Raw genomic sequence first — 21929 nt, forward strand, 5'->3', positions numbered from 1 at the left:
TGTTTCAATCGTGATTCCTTTATTCATTGGTAGTACTCTCTACCTTTTATTTGAGAAGTTTTTTTAGAAACCATTTTTTTTTGTTAATTTCAAGAAAATAACTGTCCTGAATTGGATAGAAATATTTGCAGCACAAAAAAAGCTCACAAAAACTCAGCCATTCTGATCAAAAAGTCACGTTCTTGGAACCTTTCAACTATCAAAACTAAGAATTTTATTCCAATTCACAGTACAGTATATAAAGATATGGAGCTCATTTCTCGAAAACAATAACTATATTAAACTATACTAAAACTATATATATATACAAAAATATATTTAAAAAAAATCGCACTCAGCCTTTTAGGCGGGGTGGTCCCTACAATACGGCACGCTCTAGTCTATTTGGTAATACGACTTTCATTGGCGTGCTACTATTTTATTCTTTTCTTTCTCATCTTGCTCTTGTTCTTATTTCCACAAGAGGAAATTTTTTGGTACTATGATTTTTTATAATTGCATTAGATGCGTTAGAAAGTAATTACTAAAATTTGAAAAAGCACGAAGCGACAGTAATAAAAGAAATAAACGCATCTTAATATTAAGGGAATAAAAGTATTGATTTATTTGAGCACAGGAGTATTTTTGGCAATAGAGCTTCCTAATACCATTTGAGGCATTGAAAGATGATCATCAAAATTCAAAGAAAAAGGAAAAAAGAACACATAAACAGTAAAGGTAAAAAAAATATATAACAGAAAATATAGTAGTTCAGCACTTATGGAAAACAGCAAAGTAAACGACAAAGTATCTACAGAACAGCCCAAGATGGACTAGGACAAAAGAGTTCAGATTTCAAAAGGCGCATTTTGAGCCGCTCTTACGTTAAAGAAATACACATTAATAGTAAGAGTGAAAAATATATAGCAAAAAACACTAAGTTGAGTCCCTAATGAAAACAGCCAAAAAAAAAGAAGAAGAAAGTAGACAAAACAACTGAGGCCAAACTAGGGAAACCATAAAAAAAAGGAATAAATTCATAAATTAAAAACGTAAATTTTGGCAATCCTTACCTTTAGGACCAACTGCTTTACAAGACAAAACTCCAAGCATATAACTGACTATTTCTTCCACAAAATTAACAATATCATTCCAATTAAACTTCGGAACGTTGATGCTACCAGATTCACAAATTACTCTGTTCAATGCACATACAGTTCCTTGCAACGACGACTCCCTTGCTCCAACGAGAAAGTTTGTTTTAAGAGCCTCAAATTGAGTTTTACACGTTGAGAAGAGGTTATTCAAATACACATCATATTTTACTTGACTTTCTTTTCTTGTCCAAATAGCAATTAACTTGGCAAAAACTGCCCCACATTCACTTAGAGTAAATTTAGGACTACCACAAAGACTTTCAGCAATTTCAAGACAGTGTTGCATTTCATCTTGGCTTGGAGTAAAATATTGCGCTAATAGATTTGCAATTTTTTCGCGAACATCTCCAAATGAAACTAAACACCCACTCTTCAGAATTTCGAAATTACTTGGAGAGAAAAATGAAAATTTTCCTTGTTCATTTGCAAATTGTAAAAAAGTAGGTTTGGCAGTGAGAACACTACCTTTAGATAATAGTTTATTATCAGTGAAAAGGATTCCAAAAATAACTGTCAATAAATCTGCACACGTAGAATATCTTTGATAATTCCCACTACATTTCAAGTTTTCAAATATCATGTTCACCCAACTGTCAATAAAATTTAACTGACAAAGAACAATTTCGAATTTCTTACACTTCAAAGCTTGTAATGAGCTTTCTACAACTCTGTCAATAACCACTTTCGCAACTGATAACAACTGCTGTCGGAATGGAGCACAATCAGAATTTAAATTATTCTTAAAGAAAGTTAAAATTTGATTTAAGTCACTTGATTTAAATGGATCTGTTTTCTTTTTAGAATAAGTGAAGTATGCAAATGCCCGAATTCTAACAATATCATCTGAATACTCCATAGCTATTGGAATTAGTGATTCTGCAATTTGTTCCATAAGTGCACTGATTTGATGCTTTTCTTGGTCTAGCTTTAAGATACTGCATATAGCAAGCCAATGTTCTGAATTGTTTACATCCAGCAATTTCAGTATATAGTCTCCAGAATCAGGGATAAGTGACAAAACTTGGGGTAAGTACAAGTTGACAACATTATGTTTAACGACTCTAAAAATAAGAAAAACAATTAAAAAGAAAAAAAATCAAGAAAATGACCCAATGAAATTCATCCAACCGGTAACAGTTTCAAATTTCTTACACTTCAAAAGCATCTACAGCACTGTTAACAGCAGTTTCCAATTGCTGTCGAAATGGAGCACAAGTAGAACTTGAACTGTTCTCAAAGAAAGTTATAATTCGATGATTACCCATCGATGATTACCCATTAGAAAAAACCAACAGGCAAACAAATAAACACGCACGTAGTCTTGAGGCTCCAGGTCAGGGGATACATAATTTATTCCGGCCCGAGGCTCTAAAGATTGAAAAATCCAATTTTGGTCATTGACCTACTTACATGATCATGCTACAAGAGACACATCATTAGCATAATCCGACCAGCATTTCATTTTCATATACCTGTCTGAACATGATTAACAAAGAAACTTAAAATATGTGTTTTGACGATTTGCTTATATGAATTAAATTTTTTATCCGGATTGAGTGAAACTTGTATTATATCACGCGCCCCGTCATGGTCCTTCCCTAACAACCAGATTGTATATACTACAGACGGTATATCTCTTTTTCATACTTCTCCCAACCTCTAAGGGCACCAATACCCTTCCCTTAGAAAAAATTGCGAAAAAAAATCAAATGAAAAATGACAAAAATCAAAATGAAAAGTAACAAAATTAAAAACCGATTCAAAAATGTAAAAAAAAGAAAAAATGAAGAAAATTGACGAAAAACAAATTTACAACTTAAAAAATAACGAAAAAATAAATTTAAAAACGAAAAAATAACGTACAATAAAAACAATTTTTTAAAAGTATTGCTTAGTATTGGAGTATGCATAAAGTCGAAATTAATAGAATTTGGCTGGTAATTGACAGTATCTAGTTTATTTTATGTTTTAAAACAGTATTATTTGTATATTGGAAGGATAAACACATACATAAAATTTTTAAAAAAGTAAAGATAAAACATTCCAAGAAAGTGTGTGCACATGATAAAGCTATCGTTGCATTGAATGTTGACAATGACAAATATTTGAACTGAGAGACTAATTCTTTTGGAGCATCGAAAAAATTAAAACTTTATGATAGTGGATATGCAGGGAATAGCATTTCCAGAGATGTCAGCGCTCAAAGAGAATGCAAACCTGAAACTAATATTTAACGATGAGGGTCAACTTCTAGCTCATGGTTCTGGTAACACTTGGCAACGTTGGTAACGGTCTGGTAACGTTGATATATCTTATCGCCATCTTTCTGGTATTAGCATTCAAATGAAAGCAAAGGGGAAAAGACAGGCTTACAGCTGCAATAATGTCATAATGATATCTTGTCTATTTACCAAAACTGCAAACTATGTAAAAAATGTGGAAATAGGCAATGAAATCGAAAACAAAAAATAATGACATTGGAAGAAAATATAACAACGGGGTGTAAAGATGAACTGATGAAAAACAAAGCAAATGTGAACATTATTACTACCATTGATCGTATACCAACATATACAGTCAATGAACTAATAGTACCAATGATGAAATGTTAGATGCGATTCAAGCTGACAGTTTATGGAATGGATTCAAAGCATTCATTTTTGTTTTTATGACAGTATTGTATATGTCGTTATCTCAATAAAAATATTTTATGCATTACTTTGTTATGTTTCCATTATTTTTAGGGTACCCTAGCAAGTTGAACGTTTAGAATGTTTGTTAAAAAATTGGAGATGTAAGCAAAGGAATGTTCAGAGACACAGATACTACTAGCGGGCTCACTAGGGGTATGTATATTAGAATCTGAGATAGGTTAACAGGGCTTTTACTAAAGTCTGAGAGATGAGTTGGATTTTTTCCAAATCCACAAAGACAAGCAAACACCCGCTCACGCACACAAAGACCTAACCTATCTAGTTATGCTGCCGTCTATAGCTATAGTGGGATAGATGGCAGCAGTTGGGCTGCAATTCACGGTCATGTATCTTTGATTTTGATATAAAACCCAACGTATAAAGACTTCACAAGATACTTTTGATTTTTTCGCATTATTCATTTTAAATTGACTCTCACACTGCTGCTCACAAACGAACTAACACACAAAATAATCTATTGTATGTCAGGGTTTGTGTTTTTGTGTGTTTTTTGTCTCTCTCCCACCGTGTCTGTGGCACTGGGCATCTGTTTGAATGTGTCTGTGCCTTTCTTTGTGTGATTGTGTGTTTGACTTTGTGTTTTTGTGGCTTTGTTCTCTCCCCATCGTGCCTGTGTGACTGAGCATGTGTTTACATGTTTCTGTGCCTGTCTTTGTGGGCCTAGTTTGTTTTTGTGCTTGACTGTTTTGTGTGTGTTTTTCTCTCTCCTCACCATACCTGTGTGACTGAGCATCTGTTTACATGTCTCCGTGCCTGTCTTTGTGTGTTTATGTGTCTGACTGTGATGTGTGTGTTTTTATTCTCTTTCCCACCCTGCCTATGGAATTGAGAGTCTGTGTGCATGTCTATGTACCTGTCATTGTTTGTTTGTCTGTCTGATTCGTGTTTTTGTGTGTTTTTTTGTATCTCTCCCACTGTGCCTGTTTGACTGAGCGTATGTTTGCATGTCTCTGTGCCTGTCTTTGAGTGTTTGTGTGTCTTACTTTGTGTTTATGTGTGTGTGTTTTGTCTCCACCCTACAGTAGCTGCATGACTCAGCGTCTGTTTGCATGTCTCTGGTGACTGTCTTTGCGTGTCTTTGTATCGGATCTTGTGTATTTTTGCCTCTCTTCCACCGTGCTTCTGTGACTCAGCGTCTGTTTACACGTCTCTGTTTGTGTTCCAGACTTTGTGTTTTTTGTCTCTCTCCCACCGTACTTGTATGAATCAGCGTCTGTTTTCATCTCTCTGTGCCTGTCTTTGTGTGTTTATGTTTATATATTTTAAAAGTCTCTCCCCACCGTGCCTGTGTGACTTAGCCTCTATTTGCATGTCTCTGTGTCTGTCTTTATTTGTGTTTATATATTTTTTATCTCTCTACCACCGTGCCCGTGTGACTGATTATCTGTTTGCATGTCTCCGTGCCTGTCTTTGAAGGTCTGACTTTGTGTTTTCTGTCTCTCTCCCACCGTACTTGTATGAATCAGCGTCTGTTTTCATCTCTCTGTGCCTGTCTTTGTGTGTTTATGTTTATATATTTTAAAAGTCTCTCCCCACCGTGCCTGTGTGACTGAGCCTCTATTTGCATGTCTCTGTGTCTGTCTTTGTTTGTGTTTATGTATTTTTTATCTCTCTACCACCGTGCCGGTGTGACTGATTATCTGTTTGCATGTCTCCGTGCCCGTCTTTGAAGGTCTGACTTTGTGTTTTAATCTCTCTCACACCGTGCTTGTATGACTCAGCATCTGTTTGCATGTCTCTGTACCTTTCTTTATGTGTTTGTGTTTTTGTGTTTATATATTTTTTATCTCTCCCCACCATGCCTGTGTGACGGAGCCACTGTTTGCATATCTCTGAGTCGCTCTTTTTGTTCTCGAGTGTATGTATTTTTTTTCTCTCTCCCACCGTGCCTGTGTGACTGAGCAACTGTTTGCATGTCTCTGTACGTGTCTTTGTGTGTTTGTGCGTCTGACTTTGTGTTTTTATATGTTTTTAATCTCGCGCCTACCGTGCCTGTATGACTCAGCGTCTGTTTGCATGTCTCTATGTGTTTTTGTGTCTGACTTGATATTTTTGTGTGTGTTTTTGTCTCTCCCCCCTTGTCTGTGTGACTGAGCGTCCGTCTGCATGTCTTTGTTGATATCTCTGTTGTTTGTGTGTCGGACTTTGTGTTTTTGTGTGTTTGTATCTCTCCCCCCGTCTCTGTATGACTCAGCGTCAGTTTACATGTCTTAGTGTCTGCATTTGTGAATCTGTATATCTGACTTTCTGTTTTCGTGCGTATATTTTTTGTCTCCCTCCCTCCGTGCCTGTGTGGCTGAGCATCCGTTTGCATGTCTCTGTGCCAATCGTTGTGTGTTTGTGTGTCTAACTTTGTGTTTTTGCGTGTGATTTTGTCTCTGTCTCACCATGCCTGTGTGACAGAGCATGTGTTTGCATGTCTCTGTGTCTGCCTTTGTGTGTTTATGTGTCTTACTTTGTGTTTTGCATGTGTTTTTGTCTCTCTCCCACTTTGTCAGTGTGACTGAGCGTCTGTTTGCATATCTCTGTCCCTGTCTTTGTTCGTTTATGTGTCTGACTTTATGTTCTGTGGGTATTTTTAGTATCTCTCCCCCCGTGCCTGTGACTGATTGTCTGTTTGCATGGCTCTCTGCCTGCTTTTATGTGTTTGTGTGATCGAATTTGTGTTTTCGTGTGTGTATGTGTTTTTTGTCTTTCCTTCCCATGTCCGTGTGATTCAGCGTCTGTTTACATGTCTTTGTTTGTTTCTGTGTGTGACTTTGTGTTTTTGCTTATGTTTTTTGTCAATCTTCCACCGTGTCTATTTGACTGAGCGTCTGTTCGCATGTCCCCTTGTCTGTCTTTGTGCATCTGACTCTTTATGTTTGTAGGTGTGTTTTTTCTCTCTCTCTCTCTGCCTGTGTGTTTGAGAGACTATTTGCTAGTCTCTCTCTGTGCATATGCGTCTGAGAGGGAGTTTGTTGTCTCCGTGCCAGTCTTCGTGTGTTCGTGTGTCTGAATCTGTGCGTTTGCTTGTTTCTCTTTGTGTATCTGATTCTGTGTTTACATGTTTCTCTGTCTATGTTTGTTTTTATGTGTGACTCTGTGTATTTATATTTGTTTTTCTCTCTCTCACTCTCTCTCCGTGCCTGTGTGTCTGATCGGATGTTTGCCTGTCCCCCGTATCTGTCTTTGTGTGCTTGTGCGTCTGACTCTAGGTGCTACTAGGTGTTTCTCTCTCTCTCTCTGTGCCAGAGTGTCTGAGCGGCTATTTGCTTGTTTCTGTCTTTGTGTGTTTGTGTGTCTGACTCTGTGTGTTAGTATGTGTTTTGTCTCCCTTTCTCTCTGTGCATGTGTGTATGAGTGGATGTTTGCTTGTCCCTGTGTCTGTCTTTGGGTATTAGTGTGTCTGATTCTGTGTGTTTGTGAGTGTGACGCTGTGAGTTTTTTTCTCTCTCAGTTTCGATGCCTGTGTGCCTGAACGGATGTTTGCTTGTCTCCATGTCTGTCTATGCGTGTTGTATTCTGACTCTGTGAGTTTGTATGTCTCTCTCTCTCTCTCTCTCTCTCTCTCTCTCTGTGTGCTTTAATCAATGGTATTAATATTGTTCACATGTGCTTTGTTTTTCATTAGTTCATTTTTAAACACCGTTGTTATATTGTCTGCGAATGTCATTTTTAACTTTCTTTCGATTTCACTGTCTATTGTCGAATTGTTTTTACATAGTTTGCAGTTCTGGCACATAGACTAGATATGCATTATAACATTAATGTAGCAGTAGGCCTTTCTTTTTCCCTTTACTTTCATTTGAATGCTAATACCAGAAAGATGGCGATAGGATCAATCAATGGGTAAAGTGTTACCAAAACCATTAGCAAGAAGTCAATTATTATTTTGAGACTTGCATTGTCTTTGAGCACTAATATATCTGGAAATGCTACTCTCTCACATCCACCACCATAAAAGTTGGATTTTTCCGATGCTCCAAAGAAATTTAATCTCACTGTCATGACAACACACGCATACACTTTCAATAAGATCTCCATTATTGCTTGTCTTATAGTTCAAATATTTGTCTTTGTCAGCATTCAACGCAACGATAACTTTATCATGTACACACACTTTCTTGGAATATTTCATCTTCACTTTTTTTAAAATATGGTGTATGTGTTTATCCTTCCAATGTACAAATATTACTGTTTGAAAACACACAACAGACTAGGTGCTGTCAATGACCAGCCAAATTCTATTTATTTCGACTATATGCATACTCCAATACTATGCATTAATTTTCAAAGTATGTTTTTATTGTTCGTTTTTTTTATTTTTTAAATTTGCGTCTATTTTTCGTTACTATTTCATTTTTAAATTTGTTTTTATTTTTCATTATTTTTTGAATTTTATTTTTTTTATTTTTCGTTACATTTATTTTTAAATTTTTCTTGATTTCTTTTGTTTTTTATTTTTAAGATTGTTTTGATTTTCGTTATTTTATCATTTTTATTTTTTTATTTATCATTATTTTTTCGTTATTTTTTGGAGGAGGGAGAAAAGTTGGGGGAGGGGCATTGGTGCCCTTGAAGGTTGGGGGTAGTACACAAAAGAGATGAACCTCTGTAGTATATACAATTTGGTTGCTGAGGAAGGTCCATGACCGGGCGCGTGTCATAATACCAGTTTCATTCAATCCAAATAAAAAAATTTAGTCGTATAATTAAATCGTCATAACACATATTTTAAGTTTCTTTGTTAATCATGTTCAGACAGGTATATGATGAAGTTCCAGCTGGATTATACTACTGATATGTCTCTTGTAGCATGGTCTTGTAAGTAGATCAATGATCTAAATTAGATTGTCCATTGCTTAGAGCCTCAGGCTGGAATATATTATGTATCTCCCGGACATGGAACCCTAACACTACTCACGCTTTACTGGCAAACACTTTCTTCTGGCAAACAATACAACATTCCACATTTTTCAGATAGGAGCTTGAAACTCCACACCTGGGTTCTTTGATACGCGTAATCTGATGGTGTGATTTTCATTAAGATTCTTCGCTTTTAGAGGGTGTTTTCCCTCTTTCAAAAATCTGGCAAATTTTCTCAGGTTCGTAGCCATTGATGGGTAACAAACTTATATATTTGGAATTACCACAATAAGTTGATTTCTTCGCTATATCTATTGGTATCAAAATTATGTTTGTTAGGGTTTCCGTTACTATTGAGCCCCATCGCTCCTTAGTTTCAGTTCTTACCACGAACTGTTTGATGATAAAAAAATATCTAAATAAGATGTCAAAAAGAAGAATTAAATGCTTAAATCTTGATGTGAAAAAAAATCTATACAAAAGATTACTGCTAACGATGAAAAAAAAATTACAAGTCTTCCTGAAATGAAAAGGCTTCAAACATAGTTTGAAAAGAAAAGAAATACAAAATTACATTGAAGGGTTCTAGACTGTGACTAGTGAGTTCTTAGGATTAAAACTGTGTTATAAAAATAAGCTTCGTACAATAAAGTATTAAAACACAGTTGAAAGAATGTAAGTCAAATAAAAAAAAAAAATGAGGAGTTCAAATATCCAAAATTTGATACATATCAAAACCCACAACGTGCGTGCAGTTTGCTAAAAGGGCGTATCAGCAATATCTCGGGAACGACTGAGGGTATTATATTGAAAATTTAAGGGCATATTGAGGGAAATTTGAAACTAAATAAGAAGACACTAGACACATACACAATTAAATCAAAGACATCTCATCCCCCTCAACATATCTCATGAACGGCTATGGGTATTAAGGTGAAAATTTCAGTGCATTTTGAGCGGGGGGAGGGGGTGAAACTAAAAAGACTATATGTTCATCCAGGTTGTCAAAAGGCCACATGCACAGTATCTTAGGAACAGCTAAGGATATTAAATTGAAACTTCTAAGGCATGTTGTGGAGGATGCTAAACTAACCAAAAGATACAATGTAGATTCAGATTGTCAAATGACCGTATCTGCAATATCTAAGGAATTTCTAAGGTCAAAGCTTAAGTTAAAACTTTCCAGGCATGCTGAAGGGGGGGGGGAGTCAAAATTAAATCAAAAGACAGCATATTCATCCAGGTTTTAAAAAAAGCGTATCTTCCATATCTAAGGATATGGCGGGTTTTAAGTTGCTAACGGTATTAAGTTGCTATTTTCAGTGCATGTTGAGGGTGGTGTTGAACTAACCTGAATAACACCATACGCATCCACATTTTCAAATCAAAGCGGTGTATCTGCAATATCGCAAGAAGACCTAAGGATATTAGATGGAAACTTTCAGGGCTTGTTGAACTAAATCGAAGGACACTTAGCGCATCAAGGCTGTCAAAAGGGTGTATCTGCGGTAACTCAGGAATACCTACGGGTGTTCAGTTGAAACTTTCAGGGCATGATGTAGGGGATATTTAACTAAATCAAAAGACAGTTTGAGCATCTGTTTTTTTTTACAAGGATATATTTGCAATATCTTATGAGCGCCTAAGGGCATTAGCTTGAAACTTTCAGTGAATGTTGAGGGGGAATGTTACATCAGGAGACACTATGTGCATCCTGATTGTAAAAAGGGACTGTCTGACTATGTGCAGCCCGATTGTCAGAAGAAAGTATCTGCAATATATCAGGAACAGCTAAGGGCACTAGGTTGTGACTTCAATAGAATGACGGGGGAGTGTGGAACTAGATAAGCGGTACTAACTGCATCATGATTGTCAAAATGGCATATATGCAATAGCTTAGGAGCATTAAGGATATTAAGTTGAAACTTTGCGGGAAAGCTTAGGGGAATATTGCACTAAGTCATAAGATACAAAATGCATCCAGGTTGTCGAAAGGGTATATCTGCAATGTCTCTAGAATTTCTAAGGGTACTCGGATGAAAATTTCAGTTCATGACGAGGAGAGACAAAAAAAAAATCAAGAGCTAATCAAAATCAAGACGCTATTTGCATCCAAGTGGTCAAAGTGGTGTATAAGCAAAATATCAGAACCAGCTAGGGGTCTTTTGTTAAAACTTTCAGTGTATGCGGAGGTAGTTGTTGATTTAAATCAAAAGGCACTACATGCACCCATTTTTACAAAATCGCGCTCCTGTAATATTTTAAGAACAGCCAAGGGTATTAAGCTGGAAGTCTCAATGCATGTTGAGATAAATCAAAACAGGCTATGTACTTCCAGGCTGTCAAAAGGGTATATATGCAATATATCAGGGATAGTTAAGGAGATGAAACTTTCATGACCATGAAAAATGGCATAGTTGAGGGGATAACAAACTAAATCATTACACCATGTTCATTCAGGTTGTCAAAAAGACATCCGCAACATATAAGGGACTCTAGGGGTACAAAATTTCTAAAGGGTCTTCTAAAGGGTAAACTAAGGGGACTTCTAAAGGGTATTAAACTTCTAAGTTAAAACTTTCAGGGATCTTGAGGGGGGTGCTAAAAAAATCAAAGAAACTATTTGCATGAAGATCGTAAAAAAGGAGCACTTGCAACATCTCAGGAATGGCTAAGGGTATTAAGTTGAAACATTCATGAAATATCGAGGAAAATGCTGAAATAAATAAAAAAAAAAACACTATATGCATCATGGTCTTAAGAATGGCATGTATGCAATAACTCAGGGTCAGCTAAGGGTAATAAGGTAAAACTTTCAGGAGAAGTTCAGGGGATATTGAATTAAATCATGAGACACTATGTGCAGTCAGGTTGTCAAAAGAACAAATCTGCAACATTTCAGTAATATCTATGGGTATTAAGTTGAAACTTTCAGGGAACGGTCAGGAGGGCGCTGAAAAAAGTCAAAAGTTACTATGCGCAGCAAAATCGTAAATAAGACCATCTTGTAATACCTCAGGAATGGCCAAGGATGTCAATTTGAAATCTAGAGAATGTCGAGAGGGATATTAAGCCAATTCAAAAGACATAGTGGATCGTGTTTGTCCAAATGACATACATGCAATAGCTTAGAAACAGCTAAGGGTATTAAGTTAAAACTTTTTGCGAAAGTTGAGGGAGATGTTGAGCTAAATCAAAGACAATCTGTACATTCGGTTTGTCCAAGGGCTTATCTGCAATATCTCAGGAACGACTAAGTGTATTAAGGTAGAACCTTCGGGAATGCCAAGGGGAATGTCGAACTAAATCCCAGGAAACTACATGCCTCCTGGTTGTCAAGCTGACATGTCTAAGATATCTTAAATTTCTCAAAATATTGAAGAAGATGTTGAACTAAATCACCCGACATTATGTGCATCCAGGTGGTGGAAAGGATGTATCAGTAATACCTCACGTGCGACAGAAGGGGAGAAATCAATGGCTTAAGGGACCCAGCTAAATCTGTGAGGGAATACTGAATCGGAAGATCAAGTACAAAGGGTACCAAAAGGGAATAGCACTATTTTTGTACACATTTGTTTTGTTAATTTATCTGTTATTTGTTTCTTATTTGTTTATAATTATATAATATATAATATTATAATTATATATTTTTGTATATTTATATATTAATATATTTATATATTATATATAATATAATATTATAATTATATAATATTTGTTATAATTATAATTATATAATTGTTTATAATTTGTTTATAATTGTTTATAATTTATTTCTTATTTGTTATTTGTTTTGTTAATTCCTTTTGTACCAAAAGGAAATAGCACTATTTTTGTACATTTTATTTTTGTACTATTTTTGTATTTTGTTTTGTTAAATTTATCTACACAAACATTTACTCTCATTCTAAGCACCCTCCGATGGAGTTAATACACTTGTCCAATTTTCTATTCCACTGTTTGAAACATTTCTGAAATTCCTCCTTCAAGATGTCTGACGGCACATTTGTCGTTTTTTTTCACTTTCGCAACATGCACAAAACAGTTTCTTTCATTTCCCTTTTCAATCAGGGAAGTAAAAAGAAGTCGCACGGTACAAGATCGGGTGAATAGGGCTGTGCGAGCGGGAGCATTATCGAAGACAAAAACCAAACCGCAACTACCAAAAATCAGCCTTTTTTCGTCGTAAAGTATGCCGTAATCTTCTCAAAATCTCCAAGAAAATACCAGGTTAACTATCTTACTCGGTGGAACAAATTGTGAATGAACGTTTGTTCTCACATAGATTAAATAAAAAAAACAAGTTTTTTCAACTGAAAGTAAGGAGTTACATCAAAACTTAAAACGCACAGAAATTACTTCGTATATGAAAGAGGGTGCTTCCTCATCAACGCCCCGCTCTTTACGCTAAAGTTTTTTACTGTTTTAAAAAGAAGAATTGAGAGAAAGAGTCAAACTTTAGCGTAAAGAGCGGGGCGTTGATGAGGAAGCACCCTCTTTCATATACGAAGTAATTTCTGTGCGTTTTAAGTTTTGATGTAACTCCTTACTTTCAGTTGAAAAAACTTGTTTTTTTTATTTAATTTCTGAACGTTTTTGAATCAATGCATGTTTTGATTTGGCTCTCCGTAGAGGAATAATCAAAACGAAATTTGCATATTTTTTTTTTGGCTCAATGGCTTTCTCATAATTTTGATCGAATGATTTTGAGAAAAAAAGAGCGGGGGACGAAGCCTAGTTGCCCCCCGATTTTTTGGTTAATTAAAAAGGCAACTAGAACTTTTAATTTTTTACGAATCTTTTTATTGGTAAAAGATTTACGTAACTTATAAATAAGCTTACGTAAAGAACTTTTGTATTCTCATGTTTTTATTACATATATGAGGGGATTCGCCCCATCGTCAGTACCTCGCTCTTTACACTAAAGCTTAAATTTTATCCCAATTCATTAAGAATGACCCCTGAATCAAAAAAGCCGCAGAATAAATAGTTGAAATTACTAAAAATACTTTAGCGTAAAGAGCGAGGTATTAGGAGGAGGTGAGCCCCTTATATAGGTAATAATTTCTGTTTGTTTTAAGTTTTAGTGCTGTTCCTTACTTCCAGCTGAAAAAGCTTTTTCACTTTTATTTTTTAATTGTTTTTTTAAATAATGCTAGTAAATCCTGCTCTCCCTTCATGGAAATTTTCTTCTCCCATTACAAAGTCTCGAAGGAAAGTTCCCCCAGCATATCGCCCTCTTCTCAACCCCTCCCCCAAACCAAAAAAATCCTCCTGAAAACGCCTGTATACTTCCCAATAACCATTACTATATGTAAGCACAGGTCAAAGTTTGTAACCTGTTGCCCCTACCACGGGGACTGTGGGGGAGTAAGTCGTCCCCAAAGACATAGTTATAAGGTTTTTCGACTACGCTGAATAAAATGGCGATCTCAGAATTTTGATCCGTTGACTTTGGGAAAATAATTAGCGTGGGAGGGGGCCTAGGTGCCCTTCAATTTTTTTGGTCACTTAAAAAGGGCACTAGAACTTTTCATTTCCGTTAGAATGAGCCTTCTTGCAACATTCTAGGACAACTGGGTCGATACGATCACCCCTGGGAAAAAAAAAAAACAAAAACAAAAAAACAAATAAACACGCATCCGTGATCTGCCTTCTGGCAAAAAATGCAAAATTCCACATTTTTGTAGATAGGAGCTTGAAACTTCTACAGTAGGGTTCTCTGATACGCTGAATCTGATGGTGTGATTTTCGTTAAGATTCTATGACTTTTAGGGGGTGTTTCCCCCTATTTTCTAAAATAACGCAAATTTTCTCAGGCTCGTAACTTTTGATGGGTAAGACTAAACTTGATGAAACTTATATATTTAAAACCAGCATTAAAATGCGATTCTTTTGATGTAGCTATTGGTATAAAAATTCCATTTTTTAGAGTTTTGGTTACTATTGAGCCGGGTCGCTCCTTACTACAGTTCGTTACCACGAACTGTTTGAAAAAGCAGATGACCTTTCTCTCAACGGTTGACATTACCTGAAGAGCTTTCATAGGGATAAGCAGATTTTTAATTGTGTTGCGAGAGCAACACTTTGGTTTTGTCCCGTTTTTTTTTCTTTTTTTTCCTATGCCGCCAATGTCGGCTTATTCCTGGAAACTGGTAAGGGTCTAACCTGTGCGGTTTTTACGGAAAGTGTGGACCTCAGGCCGGATTGATGAATATGACATTACATTTTGGAAAGCTCCGTAGAACTCTTGCCTGGGGCCAAAAAGGATGGTTTTTGCTTGTCCTCGAGCCAGAGCCTATGGTGTGCGAAGTGAAGTGGAGTTATATAGCCTATGTCAGAGAGGAGTATCTGAAGTTGTGCAGCCAAGCTTTCGTTTCATCAAACCATGTTTCTGCTTTCGAGTGGAAAGCTCCGTTCTAGCAGGCAAGCAGGCAGGCACCAGTTTCAAATTGAAGATGGACTAAAATCTATAAGTGTTAAATATATGCGGTAGCTCCCCGGCCCCACAGCCAATATATCTTCTTTGAGTGATAAATAGAAAAATTTACAGAAACAAAAAAGTTCGATTTTCCCACGGGTCCGAAAGTGCTGCCATCTATTGTTTCTAGCCATTTCTGTTCGTGATTTCAGCTGACTTTACCATTCATTTTTTTCTACTTGGGATTGCAATAGAGAAATGGTATCAGATATGCCTCTTAAACTTTAAAAGTTCTCTCATTGCTAAAGAAATTAGAGCTTATCTTTGCTCCTTTCTAAGTGGTGGTGTTAGAAAGTTGGCCTCCGGCAAAAAAGTCAACTTTTGAACTAAGACAGATAGAATTTTTTTTTCAATGACAATCGATAGACCTTGATGAACTGATCAAAGTATATGTCATCCATTTTTTGTTACAAAAATTCCTTCATGACATACACCAGTTTGAAAGTTTCAGGGGGTTGACAACTTCAGTGGTAAGGTACACACTTGAACCAAAAATAGGCCGATACCAATTGTGAGATATGTAGGGGACTTCCAAGCAACAGTCGATTATTAGCTTATAATCATCTTTGGCAATGAGGGGTTTGCAACTTTTGCTGATTGGTGTACCTATTATCTGTTTCTGGTGTAATTGATGGTAAGAACAACTTGGTTCCCGATTGTAAGACATGTAGGGGAGTTGTAAGTAATAATCGGCTGTTAGGCTACAATGACTTCAGCGACAAGGGGTTTGCAACTTTTGCTAGTTGGTATACCCATTATTTGTTTCCGGTGAACTTGGATGTATATCACGGGAGAGGGACTTGTAAGTAAGAATCGGTTGCTAGAGGAGGTTCATCAGAGGCTAAAAATTTGTGCAAATTGGTGCACATCTATGGTATTTGATCCAGAAAAGTCACGAATAGCTTTATAATACCAACTAGATTATATAAGATAATGTTCCAAGTTTCCATCGGTCACGATGTCTACGATTGAAAAGGATAAAGTTCAACTGGCTGCAAACTCAATTTAGTCCCTTCTTCCGATATTCTTTTGCTGTTGTTTTTTCAACGCTGAAGAACTTGATCATGTGATTACTGATTGTGTTCTGCTTTGAATATGCCGTTTTGAATGCTTTGATAGTTTTAACAACTTCAGAATTTAACCGATAGCGAAGAAACAAAACCAAAGTGTTGCTCTCGCAACACTTTTATCGGCGAAGCCGGACAAAGGTTGCCGCAACACTTCACGTTGCCCAGGCAACGTAGGTCTAGTCTTCCATTGACATTGGCATTTTAGCAAAAAATCTCACCACCCCCACTCTCATTCCCAAACCTTAGCTTTTTCAATGGTCCATCGCCAATCTCCTAAGAGAATTTTACCATTTTTTTCAAAACATTTTCGTCAGTTTGGGCCGTCGAAGGACGTCCAGAGCGAGTTTGATCGTCAAATGATATTTCACAACTTTTAAAACAGGAAAACCACTCAACGATTAGCTTTTTTCAAATTATGGAAGTGCAACTTATACATGGTCGAGTCAATGTTGATCAACAGACCCATGTTTATTGTAAAATTTAAATTGTGCATTATTGCCTCAATTGTGTGCTATTTTCCTATAGTGTTATAGTGTTAGTGTGTTATTTTACTTATTAAGAGACCCTAAAGTGTTATATTATAGTTACTTACCTTGGTGTTTTATTCTGTTTATGTTTTTTTAATTGGTTATAATTATTTCCCTTGATATTCCAACGTTTTCAGATTTTGAATTTTCTTTGTCGTCGTTGCCGCTGCAGAGTTGCCAATATAATTTTTTGTTTTGGATGAATTTAAAAATTCAGTCAAAAAGTCGGTGAATCTGCATCCTTGTGTTGATTCACTGACTAATAAAGCAGAAGAGGGTTGGTCACCTGCCGCAAGCGCTGATATACCTGCCGGCAGTAAAATCCCTTAAATTGCAGTGATCAGGTGAGCAGGAATCAACGCTTCCCTTGTTAAGTAAGCTTCGAAGATGCAGCGATCACCTCCATCAGCAAGCCCCAAAAGAAGTAAAAGCAAACCAAGGAAAAGAATCCGTAAAATCATCCCCAGGAAATGTTAGCATTCAACGAACTGAGTCACCAGCGAGAAAACAAAAATTCAGAGCTTCCTCCATCCCCAAATGTTCCAAATTACCATATTGTATCAATTAAAAAGAAGAACGGAACACATTCGCACTTTTTCATGAGAAAATGAGCACTTTGTGCCTAAATTATCTCCAAATTTACACTGATGGCTCAGTTAAAGACAGAAAATGTGGTTCTGTATCTGTTATCCCAAGTTATTCTCCGAATATAAAAACCAGACTTCCTGATAATACTTCCATCCTTCCGGCAGAGCTATTGGAAACTATTGAGAAAATGACCACTTTGTGCCTAAATTATCTCCAAATTTACACTGATGGCTCAGTTAAAGAAAGAAAATGTGGTTCTGTATCTGTTATCCCAAGTTATTCTCCGAATATAAAAATTAGACTTCCTGATAATACTTCCATCCTTCCGGCAGAGCTATTGGCAATAAAAGAGGCTTTAAAGATCATCAATATTAATCCACCGGCCTCCAAAAGAGTAGAATTGCTCTCAGACTCCAAACGCGCCATTCAGCCCATTGATAATATCCATTGGAGTGCCATAGATACAGACCTGAGGACAATCAAAGATAAATTAATCAGTCTCCAAAACGGCCTTATTGAAGTCAGGTTATAGCATATCCAAAGCAACTCTTTGGTCCTGAGAAAAGAGGAGTTTACTTGGCATAAACGAGCCGACCCATAACGCAGGCTTTGCAACTCTATTCCAGAATCCTTGAACAACCTGACTTTTGAATGCCAATGCATCCAGCAGGAAGTAATCAACATCAGGAGAATCTTAAGTGAGGCAAACCTCCATCCTGAGATCAACGTGTTGCTGCTCTTAAGCCCACCCGCTAACACTGAAAGACGTCTATACAAAAGTATTTTCAATTTCCTAAGACATATTAATATCTGCAAGTAGATCACAGAGACGGACCCTGACTCATCATCAAGTACAGATTGAAAATCGTCGTGAAGCCAAAAGGAAACCGAAGTGGACTCCAGAAGCTTTAGCATTCCAAGAAGAAGACATATCAACTTATAACAAGGCAGACAGATAAGTAGAACTTGATGCGCCTCCTTTAACACAAGAAATAATCCAAAAACAACAAAAACAACAACAAAACGCTTCCAAAGAGAAAAAAGAAGAAGAGAAAAAAAGGGGAGACGTTTACTGTGGGGAAAAGAACCTGGAGATAGGAATAATAATCACCGAAACCATACAAATATTAAGATGTCCCGCTACTGTGAGCCAAAAGAATCATCTTCAGTAAAATCTTTTTAAAAATGAGCAGAAATCATGATTCACTTACTAACTCAGATGACCAGTATTTGTCAACAATGAGGGAAAGTTGGCGTTTTATACTTAAACTAGATATCTCATTCTTAGCAAACAGGAAAATAAACTTATTCCTAGCTCTTGATAAATGACAATGTTAAGTTTCAACCAAAAATTTCAGTCTGTTCAAAAAGTGATTTTTGTGTCAGATTTTTAACAAGAGCTAAGAGCTCATATGGCAGTTGTGACGAGGTCGGAAGAGTCAAGAGCTCATATGGCATGAGCTCTAGCAAAAATTCTAAGAATCAATAGATTAATTTACAAGGAAAATCAGAGGCCTAATGCCGGTCAGGATTTAAAATAAGAGCTCTGAGACACAAGGTCCTTTTAAACATCAATATTCATTAAGATCCGATCACTCACTCGTAAGTTAAAAATACCTCATTTTTTTCTAATTTTTCCTCTCCCTTCAGTCCCTCCAGATGGTCAAATCGGGCAAAACAACCTTATCAAGTCAATTTGTGCAGGTCCCTAACACGCCTACCAATTTTTATCGTCCTAGCACGTCCAAAAGCACCAAAATCGCCAAATCACTGAACCCCTCCCTCCAACTCCCCCAAAGAGAGCGAATCCAGTACGGTTACGTCAATCACGTATCAAGGACATTTGCTTATTCTATCCACCAAGCTTCATCCCGATTCCTCCACTCCAAGTGTTTTCAAAGATTTCCCCCTCCAACTCCTCCCAATGTCAAAAGATCTGGTCGGGATTTGAAATAAGATCTGAGACATGAATTCCTTCTAAATATCAAATTTCATTCAGATCCGATCAGATCCCTGAAACACCTACCAATTTTCATCGTCCTAGCACGTCCAGAAGCACCGAGCTCGCCAAAGCACTGGACCCCCCTAACTCCCCCGAAAAGATTGGATCCAGTCCGGTTACGTCAATCACGTATCTACGACATTTGCTTATCGTACCCACCAAGTTTCATCCTGATCTCTCCACTCTAAGCGTTTTCCATGATTTCCGGTCCCCCCCCCCAATGACATTTGATCTGGTCGGGATTTAAAATAAGAGATCTGAGTTCCGAGATCCTTCTAAATATGAAATTTCATTAAGATCTGATCACTCCTTCGTAAGTTAAAAATACCTCAGTTTTCTATTTTTTTCAGAATTAACCCTCCCCCCAATTCCCCCAAAGAGAACGAATCCGTTCCGGTTATGTCAATTACGTATCTAGGACTTGTGCTTATTTTTCCCACCAAGTTTCATCCCGATCCCTCCACTCTAAGCGTTTTCCAAGATTTTAGGTTCCCCCCCCGAACTCCCCCAATGTCACCGGATCCGGTCGGAATTTAAAATAAGAGCTCTGTGACACGATATCCTTTAATTATCAAATTTCATTAAGATCGGATCACCCGTTCGTAAGTTAAAAATACCTCGTTTTTTTCTAATTTTTCCGAATTAACCGTCCCCCCACTCCGCCCAGATGGTCAAATCGGGGAAATTCACCGTCCTATCTTGTCTAGAAGTCCCTAAACTAGCAAAACCGGGACCAACAGACAGACCGACAGAATTTGTGATTGCTATATGGCGCTTGGTATTTACCAAGTGCCATAAAAACCGAATTACTAAACTAAATGTGGTTAAATTAGGAAAATTTTTCTGGGATAGAGAATATCAAGAAAAAAAAATTAGTTTCAAATTAATTTTCAATCTTCCTGTTGAGCAAAGTTTTTAATTGTTTTAAAAAGTAGAACTGTGGCAAAGAGTCGAACTTTAGCGTAAAGAGCGACGGATTGCGGAGGGGACAACCTATTTCATATACGGAGTATTTTCTGTTCGTTTTAAGTTTTAATTTTGCTCCTTACTTTCAGGTAAAAAAAACTAGTTTTTTTTTATTTAATTTCTGAACGTTTTTGAATTAATGCATGTTTGATTTTGGATCTCCGCACATAAACTATTAAAATGAAATTTGCATATTAATTTTTTTTTTTTGGCTAAATGGCTTTCTCTTAGTTGGCTAAATGGCTTTCTCTTAGTTTTGATCAGACGATTTTGAGAAATAAGGGGTGGGGAAGGAGGCCTTGTTGCCCTCCAATTTTTTGGTTACTTAAAAAGGCAACTAGAACTTTTAATTGTTAACAAACGTTTATGTTAGTAGAAAATATACGTAACTTAAGAATTAACTTACGTAACAAACTTTTTATATTCTACAAACTTTTGTAGGGTGTTTCCTCCTGTTTTCCCAAATAAGGCAAATTTTCTCAGGCTCGTAGCTTTTGATGACAAAGACTAAATTTGATGAAACTTATATATTTAAAATCAGCATGAAAATCCGATTCTTTTGATGTATCTTTTAGCATCAAAATTCCGTTTTTTTAGAGTTTCGTTTACTATTGAGCCGGGTCTCTCCTTACTACAGTTCGTTACCACGAACTGTTTGACTAAAAGCCAAAACGACTGACTAGCTTCGAGACACCACTTTCAAGCTGCTGGCAAACGTGTTTAGAGAACAACAAAATCGTATTACTCTTTAAATTGTTAAATGACGATGGGTTGGGTATAAACCAGGGTTGGTCTTAAGGACTCCCCTGAAAATGGCAGGTTAAAAATTCTTCTTTTGCTCCCGCTTCCTCTCCTTAGAAAAATCTCGCAATATTCCTCCATAAAAGTCAAGGCTGTGTATGTGTTATAGATAAAAACTTAATAAGTTACAGAATCAAAGGTAAAAACCCAAAAAGTTACACTAAACAATGAAAGAAGCCTAGATTTCCTTCTTTATTATGCTTTATAACATTTGGACATTTTTCGGTACAATACAAGTTTTCTTCTACATTTTAATTTTACCTGCTCCTTTCTTACTCGGAAATCTGTTCACGTTTTAGTTTATCAAAACTTTCTTCTTGTTACGACAAATTTTTAACCTGTTGAGATGGTACAAATTATCTTCTGGCAGTACAAGTTTAGTCGAAAAATTGCTACAGATCAAAGTCTACCACTCAAAAGTCTACTCAAAAATCTCAAAGTCTACTACTCCAAAGTATTGGCAACGCTGATTCATTCTAGAGCTAATATATAACAAAAGTTGCTCGTTAACGATTTCAAACCACAACTAGAGACCCTGAATATTGTTGATGCTCTTCTTTACCAGCTTTTAGAAACAAGACTTTCTACAAAATTGCCATAGAAGTTATCTTCTTTGTATTACTTAACACAGACTTTCTCAAAATCTTGCCCCTACCTATCATTTTTGGACATGATATAACAACATTCTTACTTAGTTTCAATTTCAAGCGCCAGAAAAAACTCAGCAGACAATGAAACAAAGTTTCTTAATCTAATGGAGGAAGCCTGTTGAAGGGGTTTGATTTTGGTTTAT

The 21929-nt window shown here is 36.5% G+C and overlaps 1 protein-coding gene across 5 annotated transcripts in view; it reads right to left on the bottom strand.

Annotated features, from left to right (window-relative positions):
* The window catches only part of LOC136029548 (uncharacterized), a 78748-nt gene that overhangs the window by 33975 nt on the left and 22844 nt on the right, over positions 1-21929 (bottom strand). For all 5 annotated transcript variants that reach the window (XM_065708020.1, XM_065708018.1, XM_065708021.1 and 2 more), the window contains one exon: positions 1053-2197. In XM_065708020.1, coding sequence (XP_065564092.1) covers positions 1053-2197 — 1145 coding nt within the window. The remainder of the gene's footprint in view (positions 1-1052; positions 2198-21929) is intronic.

The sequence above is a fragment of the Artemia franciscana genome, chromosome 7, assembly GCF_032884065.1.
Source record: "Artemia franciscana chromosome 7, ASM3288406v1, whole genome shotgun sequence".
NCBI classification, from domain to species: domain Eukaryota; kingdom Metazoa; phylum Arthropoda; class Branchiopoda; order Anostraca; family Artemiidae; genus Artemia; species Artemia franciscana.